Here is a 12,870-nt window from a genome sequence, read left to right on the forward strand (position 1 = left end):
TCACGGCTTGACTCTGCTGTCAAGGAATTTCTTGAACTGCACCAAGTTTTCGCGAATCTCCTTTCGCACAATCTCCCATGCGCATGCGCTGTGTTCCTGGAGAGCGAACAAGATGTACATTTTGTTTCAGTCAACTCGACCACTGCAGGTGTTGTTGATCCAGCGCATCCATCGACATAAAAACGGCACTTGGCAATTCCAAGTTTCAAATGTGAGTTGTGGCATTGAAATGCGTCCTATTTGTGGTGATCTAGAACTTTGCTCATATTAATTTAGCCTCTAATCGAGGACATTTGATATTGGACTTACCTTCTCTTTCAAGACGGTGTTCAGCTTGTTGAAATATGTTTTCAGAGTAACCGACCCTCCATCTCCAGAGGATTCCCAAACACCGCCTACAACCTGGAGGCAATATACAATGCTGGTTATGAAAATATATATATATTTTATTGAGTGTAGAAATTATGTATATACCAATGCCCACGATTGTTTGCCCCAAAATGTTTACACCACATTAGTAACACGTTCCTAACATTGAGTTTCACCCCGTTTTACCCTCAAAACAGACTAAATTCGTCAGGGCATGTGTTCCACGGCGATACTGGCCCATGTTGACTCCAATACTTCCCACAGCTGTGTCATGTTGGCTGGATGTCCTTTGGGTGGTGGACCATTGTTCATACACAAGGGAAACGGTTGAGCATGAGAAAGCCAACGGCTTTGCAGTTCTTGACACATTCAAACTGGTGCGCCTGGCACCTACATCCATACTCCTACATCCAGACATATTTGTTCTTGCACATTCACCCTCTGAATGGCACACGTACACAATCCATGTCTCAATTGTCTCAAGGCTTAAAAATCCTTATTTAACCTGTCTCCGCCCCTTCCTCCACACCACAATAGGAGTGGGTCTAACAAGTGAGGGATCATTGCAGGTCTTGTTAATGTTTTTTTTGTACAATCTGCGTCTAACCTACAAACTACACAAGAGGAATCATACTTACACATAACTCTAAGTTTTGAACTTGACGATATATGACGTTTTGGAACATGTTAAGTTTTATTTTGTTCCACGTGACAGACGTCAGACTGTTGTTATATAATTGTTCCACATATCGCATAGCCTCCAATGCAACCACAGAGACGTCCTCACCCTGGATAAAATAAAACAGGGTTTTAGGCATTGGTGTCTAAATAAATGGTTAGACTTCCAATTTACCATACTGTACTTTAGTTATACTGTACTTTAGTTTATCAATATACTGAAGTGTATCCTACCTCTGTGTTCTTGTAAAGATCCTCTGGAAACATTTGTTCGACGTTTTCTTCTGCACACATAAGTGGAAAGAGTCCACCCTGAAATAGAATTCATATCAATATCAAGAAGTAAACTATATTGTGCTAATAACCTTAAATTAAACATTGTGGTACAGAAAGTGAAAGTATTGCTTAAAAATAAAAATAAATAGAAATTTGAATATCATTGCGAATTTTGCTCATCAATTTGTGCACATCAAATAGCGGACTGGTGCAGTTTAAATTCCTCACCATATCTGAGAGCAGGTCTATGCTCACATCGTTCAGCTTCCCCAACCTAAACTGCGTCCACCTGCAAGGTTTTGATGCTGCTGTGCCTTGGCAGAACAGAGTCAGGCAAATGCTCAACCATTTCAATACAGCCATGTTTCTTTTATAAGAACTTGAATGGAACAGCTATTAAAAATGATTAAGACCGATTATCTTAATCTTGATTGATATGATACCTAGACTGTTGAAGTTGCCCATTTTATATAACCCAAGTATCGCTACGTAAAGGTATCAAAATCCCTTTGTGGTGAAGAAGGGTTTCATGGTTCAGACTTTCGCTTCCCTTTATAAGCCCCGATTTTAGGGGGTAATTCTTAATTATACTATTGTAAAACTAATCAGGTGTCAAAATGTAGGCCATATTGAGTATTAAAAACTAAGAAAACCATGGTCATTTTTTTTATTTCTATAATACAATGGTACAGGGCTCTCTCCTATGAAATGAGGGCCATGTTCAATATAAATATGCTGTACTTTTGGACATTGCACACCACATTTTTCAGATTCTGTGTAGAAACGTTTTTTTTATATAGGAGTAGCACTGAGATTTTTGCTCACACACGTTTAATCTGTTGTCGACTCTCTTTTAATCCGGTAGTGCAGTCTGAATCATTACTGTTCAGTGTTAATATTGCAAATGTTTGAAATAACAAAACGTTTTATTAATAGAGTGACTGGTAATGTTGAATGAAGACTCAAGCCGCCGCCTCTAAAATCGAGAGTAGAGTGCGGAGGTAGTGCGGTGGTGTTGCCAGCATGCAGGGGAATTACTTTTCCTTTTCTCTTATGCGCTTCATTCTTATTAAATTGATTCGGTAAATTCCAAGGGATCTTTTTAAGGTTTGCTAATTTTTGTTTAAAAAAAGAGTATATGCCCTAAATTAGCCTTGACGATGACGTGTGAATTTGACCTAATGTGAATGACGATGACGCTAATGATAGTAATGGCTGTATTTTTTCTACACTTTTTCTAACCATGAAAGTCCCATTCAGATGTAGAATCAAAGGATGATGATGATGATGTTAATTGGAGGTGTTGGTGTCTGTTTATGCAGTTTTTATGTTAAGCCTTTAGTTTAGGTTACCGTGTAAAAATTGAGGTAGCCTAGTGGTTAGAGCGTTGGACTAGTAACCGGAAGTTTGCAAGTTCGAATCCCCGAGCTGACAAGGTACAAATTTGTCGTTCTGCCCCTGAACAGGCAGTTAACCCACTGTTCCTAGGCCATCATTGAAAATAAGAATTTGTCCTTTACTGACTTGCCTAGTAAAATAAATAAAAAATCTGATCATGGCATTGATTGTTCAAGATTGTTGGCAAATTAATGATTATTTTCAAACTTGAGATGAATTTCGATGCATTTGTGCAGTCAGTTAATGGGTCAACAGGTTTATTTCGGAAGCCTACAGTCGTGGTAAGAAATAAATATATGGCATTGCTAATTTGTAGTGCATAGACTCGAGTAGAATCTGTAAATTCTTCAATGCGCTTGCTGTTTGTTTGTTTTTGCTGGGTTTATGTGTAGCACTTTGTGACGTTCTGCTGTCTAAAGAGCTTTATAAATACATTTGATTGATTAATTTATTGAATATCCACAGGATTTCATTTCGAACAACCTCCCAGGTACTGTTTCCCGAAACGATAAAATCCCACAATAAATTGAAATGAGTAAATGTAGCAGCGATAAAGGGATTCAAATAAAACCATTCAATATAGGCTTCTGTGTTATTTTAACCTTTTGCTATTGAAGTTGCTTCATTTAGCCAAAGTAGCGTTTTGTCTCCATGAGAATCTATTCTAACCAGGAATTCCAAGTTTTATGAAAGGACTGTGGGCTGCCTCGTAGGCCTATGTAATACATCTTTTTTTCTAAAGTCATAAAGGAATTGACCTCATTTATTCATTGAGAGATACTGTATTAGGATGCCACTTAAAAGTTATATTTCTTTTTGATATATCACTCAGCTAAATCAATTGTTATTTATATGTGTTGCCTACCATCTCGTTCAGGGGACTAAAATATTATCTTTTTAATGTATTGTTTTTTTTTTCTTCCATTTTTCCTTTCCATGTGTTTTTTCTTATTTTCACAACAATTATAGTAAGACATACAGTAAGGTGTTTAATACAATGGAAAGTCTTTAGAAATAAACATCCCACAATGGCAAGTGGGAGCTAAAAGTTCCTGGTCCCCCAAATGTTCCTCTACTCCTCACCCAGATCTCCCCTTCTGCCCACTGCCCCAGTGTGATTGACACATGAAAACAAACAAGAAAAACAGTAACCCCCCACAAAGTACAAAAACACATTCAAAATAAATTACACAAAGAAACAAAACAAATAGAATATACACTATATATTCAAATGTATGTGGACACACCATCAATTTAGTGGATTCAGCTATTTCAGCCACACCATTTGCTGACAGGTGTATAAAATCAAGCACACAGCCATGCAATCTCTGTAGACAAACACTGGCAATATAATGGCCTTACTGAAGTGCTCAGTGACTGTCAACGTGGCACCATCATAGGATGCAACCTTTGCAACAAGTAAGTTCGTCAAATTTCTGCACCTGCTAGGTCGGCAAAGGTCAACTCTAAGTGCTGTTATTGTGAAGTGGAAACATCTAAGAGCAACAACTGCTTAGCTGCCAAGTGATAGGCCTTACAAGCTCACAGAACAGGACCGCCGAGTGATTTTTTTTTTTTTTATTTTTATTTCACCTTTATTTAACCAGGTAGGCAAGTTGAGAACAAGTTCTCATTTACAATTGCGACCTGGCCAAGATAAAGCAAAGCAGTTCGACACATACAACGACACAGAGTTACACATGGAGCAAAACAAACATAGTGTCAATAATACAGTATAAACAAGTCTATATACGATGTGAGCAAATGAGGTGAGATAAGGGAGGTAAAGGCAAAAAAAGGCCATGGTGGCAAAGTAAATACAATATAGCAAGTAAAACACTGGAATGGTAGATTTGCAATGGAAGAATGTGCAAAGTAGAAATAAAAATAATGGGGTGCAAAGGAGCAAAATAAATAAATTAAATACAGTAGGGAAAGAGGTAGTTGTTTGGGCTAAAATATAGGTGGGCTATGTACAGGTGCAGTAATCTGTGAGCTGCTCTGACAGTTGGTGCTTAAAGCTAGTGAGGGAGATAAGTGTTTCCAGTTTCAGTGCTTTTTGTAGTTCGTTCCAGTCATTGGCAGCAGAGAACTGGAAGGAGAGGCGGCCAAAGAAAGAATTGGTTTTGCGGGTGACTAGAGAGATATACCTGCTGGAGCGTGTGCTACATGTGGGGGGACTTTACCTAGCAGGGTCTTGTAGATGACATGGAGCCAGTGGGTTTGGCGACGAGTATGAAGCGTGGGCCAGCCAACGAGAGCGTACAGGTCGCAATGGTGGGTAGTATATGGGGCTTTGGTGACAAAACGGATTGCACTGTGATAGACTGCATCCAATTTGTTGAGTAGGGTATTGGAGGCTATTTTGTAAATGACATCGCCAAAGTCGAGGATTGGTAGGATGGTCAGTTTTACAAGGGTATGTTTGGCAGCATGAGTGAAGGATGCTTTGTTGCGAAATAGGAAGCCAATTCTAGATTTAACTTTGGATTGGAGATATTTGATATGGGTCTGGAAGGAGAGTTTACAGTCTAACCAGACACCCAAGTATTTGTAGTTGTCCACGTATTCTAAATCAGAGACGTCCAGAGTAGTGATGTTGGACAGGCGGGTAGGAGCGGGTAGCGATCGGTTGAAGAGCATGCATTTAGTTTTACTTGTATTTAAGAGCAATTAGAGGCCACAGAAGGAGAGTTGTATGGCATTGAAGCTTGCCTGGAGGGTTGTTAACACAGTGTCCAAAGAAGGGCCAGAAGTATACAGAATGGTGTCGTCTGCGTAGAGGTGGATCAGAGACTCACCAGCAGCAAGAGCGATCTCATTGATGTATACAGAGAAGAGAGTCGGTCCAAGAATTGAACCCTGTGGCACCCCCATAGAGACTGCCAGAGGTCCGGACAGCAGACCCTCCGATTTGACACACTGAACTCTATCAGAGAAGTAGTTGGTGAACTAGGCAAGGCAATCATTTGAGAAACCAAGGCTGTCGAGTCTGCCGATGAGGACGTGGTGATTGACAGAGTCGAAAGCCTTGGCCAGATCAATGAACACGGCTGCACAGTAATGTTTCTTATCGATGGCGGTTAAGATATTGTTTAGGACCTTGAGTGTGTTTGAGGTGCACCCATGACCAGCTTTGAAACCAGATTGCATAGCAGAAAAGGTATGGTGAGATTCGAAATGGTCGGTAATCTGTTTGTTAACTTGGCTTTCGAAGACCTTAGAAAAGCATGGTAGGATAGATATAGGTCTGTAGCAGTTTGGGTCAAGAGTGTCCCCCCCTTTGAAGAGGGGGATGACCGCAGCTGCTTTCCAATCTTTGGGGATCTCAGACGACACGAAAGAGAGGTTGAACAGGCTAGTAATAGGGGTGGCAACAATTTCGGCAGATCATTTTCTAAAGAAAGGGTCCAGATTGTCTAGCCCGGCTGATTTGTAGGGGTCCAGATTTTGCAGCTCTTTCAGAACATCAGCTGAACGGATTTGGGAGAAGGAGAAATGGGGAAGGCTTGGGTGAGTTGCTGTGGGGGGTGCAGTGCTGTTGACCGGGGTAGGAGTAGCCAGGTGGAAAGCATGGCCAGCCGTAGAAAAATGCTTAATGAAATTCTCAATTATGGTGGATTTATAAATGGTGACATTGTTTCCTATCTTCAGTGCAGTGGGCAGCTGTTCTTATTCTCCATGGACTTTACAGTGTCCCAGAACTTTTTTTAGTTAGTGTTGCAGGAAGCAAATTTCTGCTTGAAAAAGCTAGCCTTGGCTTTTCTAACTGCCTGTGTATAATGGTTTCTAGCTTCCCTAAACAGCTGCATATCACGGGGGCTGTTCGATGCTAATGCAGAACGCCATAGGATGTTTTTGTGTTGGTTAAGGGCAGTCAGGTCTGGGGAGAACCAAGGGCTATATCTGTTCCTGGTTCTAAATTTCTTGAATGGGGCATGTTTATTTAAGATGGTTAGGAAGGCATTTTTTAAAAATATCCAGGCATCCTCTACTGACGGGATGAGATCAATATCCTTCCAGGATACCCCGGCCAGGTCGATTAGAAAGGCCTGCTCGCTGAAGTGTTTCAGGGAGCGTTTTACAGTGATGAGTGGGGGTCGTTTGACCGCTGACCCATTACGGATGCAGGCAATGAGGCAGTGATTGCTGAGATCTTAGTTGAAGACAGCAGAGGTGTATTTAGAGGGCAAGTTGGTTAGGATGATATCTATGAGGGTGCCTGTGTTTAAGGCTTTGTGGAGGTACCTGGTAGGTTCATTGATAATTTGTGTGAGATTGAGGGCATCAAGTTTAGATTGTAGGATGGCTGGGGTGTTAAGCATGTTCCAGTTTAGGTCGCCTAGCAGCACGAGCTCTGAAGATAGATGGGGGGCAATCAGTTCACATATGGTGTCCAGAGCACAACTGGGGGCAGAGGGTGGTCTATAGCAGACTGCAACGGTGAGAGACTTGTTTTTAGAGAGGTGGATTTTTAAAAGTAGAAGTTCAAATTGTTTGGGTACAGACCTGGATAGTAGGACAGAACTCTGCAGGCTATCTTTGCAGTAGATTGCAACACCGCCCCCTTTGGCAGTTCTATCTTGTCTGAAAAGGTTGTAGTTTGGAATTAAAATTTCAGAATTTTGGTAGTCTTCCTAAGCCAGGATTCAGACACAGCTAGAACATCCGGGTTGGCAGAGTGTGCTAAAGCAGTGAATAGAACAAACTTAGGGAGGAGGCTTCGAATGTTAACATGCATGAAACCAAGGCTATTACGGTTACAGAAGTCGTCAAAAGAGAGCGCCTGGGGAATAGGAGTGGAGCAAGGCACTGTAGGGCCTGTATTCACCTCTACATCACCAGAGGAACAGAGGAGGAGTAGAATAAGGGTGCGGCTGAAAGCAATAAGAATTGGTCGTCTAGAACATCTGGAACAGAGAGTAAAAGAAGGTTTCTCTACAGTGAAATAAGCCAATAAACACACTAACCAGAACAGCAATGGACAAGGCATATTGACATTAAGGAGAGGCATGCTTAGTCGAGTGATCACAAGGGTCCAGAGTGGAGAGGTTGGTTGGGGGTCACGGCGATCCAGACAGCCAGCCAGGCCATCGGTAGCAAGCTAGCATAGGATGGATGTCTGTTATTAGCCACCTCTTGCGCTCCATTTACATTTACATTTAAGTCATTTCGCAGACGCTCTTATCCAGAGCGACTTACAAATTGGTGAATTCACCTTCTGACATCCAGTGGAACAGCCACTTTACAATAGTGCATCTAAATCATTTAAGGGGGGGGTGAGAAGGATTACTTTATCCTATCCTAGGTATTCCTTGAAGAGGTGGGGTTTCAGGTGTCTCCGGAAGGTGGTGATTGACTCCGCTGTCCTGGCGTCGTGAGGGAGTTTGTTCCACCATTGGGGGGCCAGAGCAGCGAACAGTTTTGACTGGGCTGAGCGGGAACTGTACTTCCTCAGTGGTAGGGAGGCGAGCAGGCCAGAGGTGGATGAACGCAGTGCCCTTGTTTGGGTGTAGGGCCTGATCAGAGCCTGGAGGTACTGCGGTGCCGTTCCCCTCACAGCTCCGTAGGCAAGCACCATGGTCTTGTAGCGGATGCGAGCTTCAACTGGAAGCCAGTGGAGAGAGCGGAGGAGCGGGGTGGCGTGAGAGAACTTGGGAAGGTTGAACACCAGACGGGCTGCCGCTCCGTCAGTAGATTAGTGGGGTTCCGTGTGGTAGAGGGGACCAATCCAAATCACACAACAACAACAAAAATAAAAACAATAGATATAGCTAGAGGCCCAGAAGAAGAAAAAAATAACAATAACAATAACAATAAATAAATAAATTGTCCGATTATCTATTCAGATAGCAGCCGATAAGACAGCTAATGGCTAGCAGGCCACAGATGGAAGCCCAGGCAACGTCGCGACGGAGGAACCAGACGGATAACTCCCTCGGGTAGACAACGTCGGCAGTTCAGCCGTGAAGGCCCGGCGGGTCCATACAGGTGACCGCAGCCCAGGAGCGATTGATGGAACTCCTCAGCTGGCTAGCTCCAGAACAAACGATGCTTGCTCCGGAATCGACGAAAACTCCAACTAGCTTCCGATTAGCTTCTGGATTAGCTTCTGGCTAGCTCCTGGCTAGCTTCTGGCCCAGTTTGTGATTAGCTTCTGGATTAGCTTCTGGCTAGCTCCTGGCCAGCTCCTGACCCAGCTTGTGATTAGCTTCTGGATTAGCTCCTGGCTAGCTCCTGGCTAGCTCTTGGCTAGCTTCTGGCTAGTTTCTGGCTAGCTTCTGGCTAGTTTCTGGCTAGCTTCTTGGAGTTTGGAGTTTCTGGCTAGCTTCTTGGATGATTTCAGACTTGAGGTAAATAATACTTTTTTATACTTTTTTATAAATATAAATTGGTGAGGCGTGTTGTAGGAGAGTGTTTTGAGGATGAGTTTATGGAAAATTTAAATGCAAAAATGTATGAAAAAAGTTGTAAATATATATATATATATACGGGACACGACAATACGAGGACAAAAGACGTCTGAACTGCTATGCCATCTTGGTAAGACGTGATGAAGGGCGTAATATGTAAAAATTGTCTGTCCTCGGTTGCAACACTCACTACCAAGTTCCAAACTGCCTCTGGAGGCAACATCCACTCAATAACGGTTTGTCGGAAGCTTCATGAAATGGGTTTCCATGGCCCAGCAGCCACACACAAGCCTAATATCACCATGCGCAATGCCAAGCAATGGCTTGAGTGGTGTAAAGCTTGCTACCATTGGACTCTGGAGCAGACGAAAAGCGTTCTATGGAGTGATGAATCATGCTTCACCATCTGGCAGTCTGACAGATGAATCTGCATTTAGCGGATGCTAGGAGAATGCTACCTGTCCGAATGCATAGTACCAACTGAAAAGTTTGGTGGAGGAGGAATAATGGTTGCGGGCTATTTTTCATGGTTTGGGCTAGTAACCTTCCAATGAAGGGACATCTTAACACTACAGCATACAATGACATGCTAGACGATCCTGTGCTTCCAACTGTAATGGCAAATTTTAATTGTATGTGTCCATCCACCTGAGTGTGTGACTAACCTTGTAAAACTGTGCGAAACTGTCCAATTAGCATGTCCAATTCTTGGGAGTATCATCCTGTGTTGCAAACCAGCTTGCATCTGTGTCCTTGCATAGATGAAGTCCCACCCAAGAACAGGAAACTATTAAAAAATATATATGCTCATCACTCATTGCTTCGGAATTCAGACTGCCTACACTGTGCAGTGTAAATCTCTTATTCCCTCTGAGCTCAGAGAAGAAAAAAAATCTTAGCTTCACTTGGGCTCCAGCAAATTGTTATTTTATAATATCCACCACACAACTTTGGCAACAGTTTGGGGAAGACCCTTTCCTGTTTCAGCATGACAATGACTCCGTGCATAAAGCAAGGTCCGTACAGAAATGGTTTGTCAAGATCGGCGTCAAGACTGGCTTGCACAGAGCCCTGATCTCAACCCTATTGAAAACATTTGAGATGATTTGGAATGCCGACTGCGAGCCAGGCCTAAATGTCCAACATCTGTGCCCAGCCTCACTAATGTTTGTGGCTGAATGGAAACAAGTCCCCACAGCAATGTTCCAAGTTTCATCTAGTGGGAAACCTCCCCATATGTGGAGGCTGTTATAGCAATACAGGGTGGAATAAGATGTTCGATTAGCAGGTGTCCACATCCTTTTGGCCATCTGGTGTATAAACTTAAAGTAGAATTATCACGTGACTGACGATCAGCAACAAGTTTAATCTGCATCCCCTCAGATGGTTAGATACATCCACTCTCATTGGTTTTAGACATGAATGAAATTTGGAGATTTCATACAAAATACATTTTTATTCACATTTTCAATATTCATTTTTCCACAGGTTTTATAAGTAGACAGGCAATACAGTTCTATTCAACACATGTACAAAAAGGAAATGCAAAACATACATATTAATTTATATTAATAAAAAACAACCATTTATGGATCTAAATATAGTAAAGAGACGAACAGGGTCCCACATGATTGTATATAAACTGGTAAGGGCGTACCAATCGTTGCAGATGACGTTTCGTCTCTTTCCTAATGAGCTCCCAAGACTGTGGACTGTAGTTCTGAAAAACAAAAGAAAATGTCAATATTAGTGGTTTGGACGTTCTGGCCATTATAATGATCATATTGTCTTGAACAACAAAGAAAGGCCTGGTGCAGTATATAATAATAATAATAATAAATTAAGATTCTCAGAGTAGGAGTGCTTATTTTTGATCAGTTGTGCATTTTAGGTCACTATAAATAAGGACAGAGGAGGCTTGATGCTAGATCAGCACTTCTCTGAGACGCTTGACACATACTGTATGGCCCCAGAGCACAAAAGTGTTTCAAAACTGCTCCTGTTTAGCCAAGTTTATATTAATTTAATTCCATGTATTAAACACATTGCCATTCGAAACCGAACTCACTATTTTTCTCAGAACCTTCCGATTCAACTTCTTGAAGTAGTGTTTCAGTCTCCTCACATAGCACGCATGTTTCCGAGTAAGATCTGCAAAATAGTAAAGGGTCCAAGTTATTCTATTATGCCTGCAGTCAACCCCTATGTCACTGCCTATGTCATTACCTTCTACTCATGAGACCAAGCCCATGCATACACAACTATACAAACAATAGTTTTAGTGTTATCTAAAGGCTCAGCAGTAAATGTCCACTCCCCAAGTTGATTTATAGTGGTATGTCTGACTAGTCTCTTATCTCTTTCACTCCCCTGCAGGGTTCTGTGTCTACGAATCTCTTTTAGCCTTGTGGCGCTTCCTCACAGACACCCTATTTTGACTGCAATAACACACATCTCTCAGACCGTGTCTTTATAGGAGGCAGAGACTAGAAAGGAATAGTGGAACAATATTAAACCTTATAATGTATATATATATTGCTAATCTGTAGTCTAGGACCCAATAAATGTAGTGGGGGAGGTGTCTTATAGCCCTTCCCTTTCTATTAATACAACATAAGCATAATAAATTATTATTATACATCAAACATTTGGTGCAGCCCCTATCATGACCCCAAGGTGAACACAATCAACCTAAAACAGGGCTCTCCAAACCTGATCCTGATGGAGAGAGACGGTCCTTTAGGTTTTCACTACAATCCTAATCTAGCACAGACAATTAATTAGTTGATAAATTGAATCAGGTTAGTTACAACGAAAGCCTACAGGAGGGTAGCTCTCCATGAACAGGGTTGGATAGCCCTGACCGAAACAGGGACTATACTTTAAATAGACTCTCAAATTGGCGTTCTGGAATGTTCAGGAAATCGTCCAGATTTTTTAAATTTGATTTCTTTTAGCCCTTCTTCTCCCCAATTTCATGGTGTCCAATTGTTGTAGTAGCTACTATCTTCTTAACACAGCTCACTGCTTCTTAACACAGTGCGCATCCAACCCGGAAGCCAGCTGCACCAATGTGTCGGAGGAAACACCGTGCACCTGGAAACCTTGGTTAGCGTGCACTGCGCCCAGCCCGCCACAGGAGTCACTGGTGCACGATGAGACAAGGACATCCCTACCGACCAAGCCCTCCCTAACCCGGACAACGCTAGGCCAATTGTGCGTCGCCCCATGGACCTCCCGGTTGCGGCCGGTTACGACAGAGCCTGGGCGCGAACCCAGAGTCTCTGATGGCACAGCCACCCGGGAGGCCCCAGATTTTTTTGTCCCAGGTGACAGCCTTCATATTCTGATAAAATAATGTATATGTTGAAAGGTAATGACAAAATAATTCCACTCTGAAACCTTACAACTGTATGAAATTGATTAGAATCATAAAATTATAATCTGATGATGTGTGTAGTTTTAGTTAGAATTAGGTTAAACAATTTGTCTGTATTGTGGAAAAACACAGACTGTCTGAGCAAGGTGTAGCTTAGGATTTGAACTAATTAGGTCTATGATTTGATAGAGCAGTCTGACTGAGCGGTGGTAGGCGGCAACAGGCTCGTAAGCATTCATTCAAACTTTACTGCATTTGCCAGCAGCTCTTAGTAATGCTTGCTTCACAGAGCTGTTTATGACTTCAAGCCTATCAACTCCTGTCATGCCCTGACCTTTAGATATCTCTGTTTTCTAT

General features: G+C 42.2%; 1 protein-coding gene across 1 annotated transcript; it reads right to left on the bottom strand.

The window, feature by feature from the left end:
• On the bottom strand, positions 1 to 1,686 carry LOC135555049 (interferon a3-like). The gene is made up of 5 exons (XM_064987417.1): positions 1,552 to 1,686; positions 1,282 to 1,359; positions 1,008 to 1,157; positions 310 to 402; positions 1 to 96 (listed from the first exon to the last, which is right to left on the bottom strand). The coding sequence occupies exons 1-5, from the start codon at positions 1,684 to 1,686 to the stop codon at positions 1 to 3; spliced, it is 552 nt and encodes a 183-aa protein (XP_064843489.1).
• Between the last annotated feature and the right edge of the window lie 11,184 nt (positions 1,687 to 12,870).

Source organism: Oncorhynchus masou, chromosome 15, assembly GCF_036934945.1.
Source record: "Oncorhynchus masou masou isolate Uvic2021 chromosome 15, UVic_Omas_1.1, whole genome shotgun sequence".
In the NCBI taxonomy this organism is placed as follows: domain Eukaryota; kingdom Metazoa; phylum Chordata; class Actinopteri; order Salmoniformes; family Salmonidae; genus Oncorhynchus; species Oncorhynchus masou.

Excerpts from the sequence above, each read along its gene's own strand:
- LOC135555049 (XM_064987417.1), bottom strand. The coding sequence starts at position 1,686 with ATGGCTGTATTGAAATGGTTGAGCATTTGCCTGACTCTGTTCTGCCAA. Across the intron at positions 1,158-1,281 it reads ATCTTTACAAGAACACAGAG|GGTGAGGACGTCTCTGTGGT; the intron begins GTAGGATACACT and ends TATTTTATCCAG. Across the intron at positions 403-1,007 it reads TTCAAAACTTAGAGTTATGT|GTTGTAGGCGGTGTTTGGGA; the intron begins GTAAGTATGATT and ends TATTGCCTCCAG.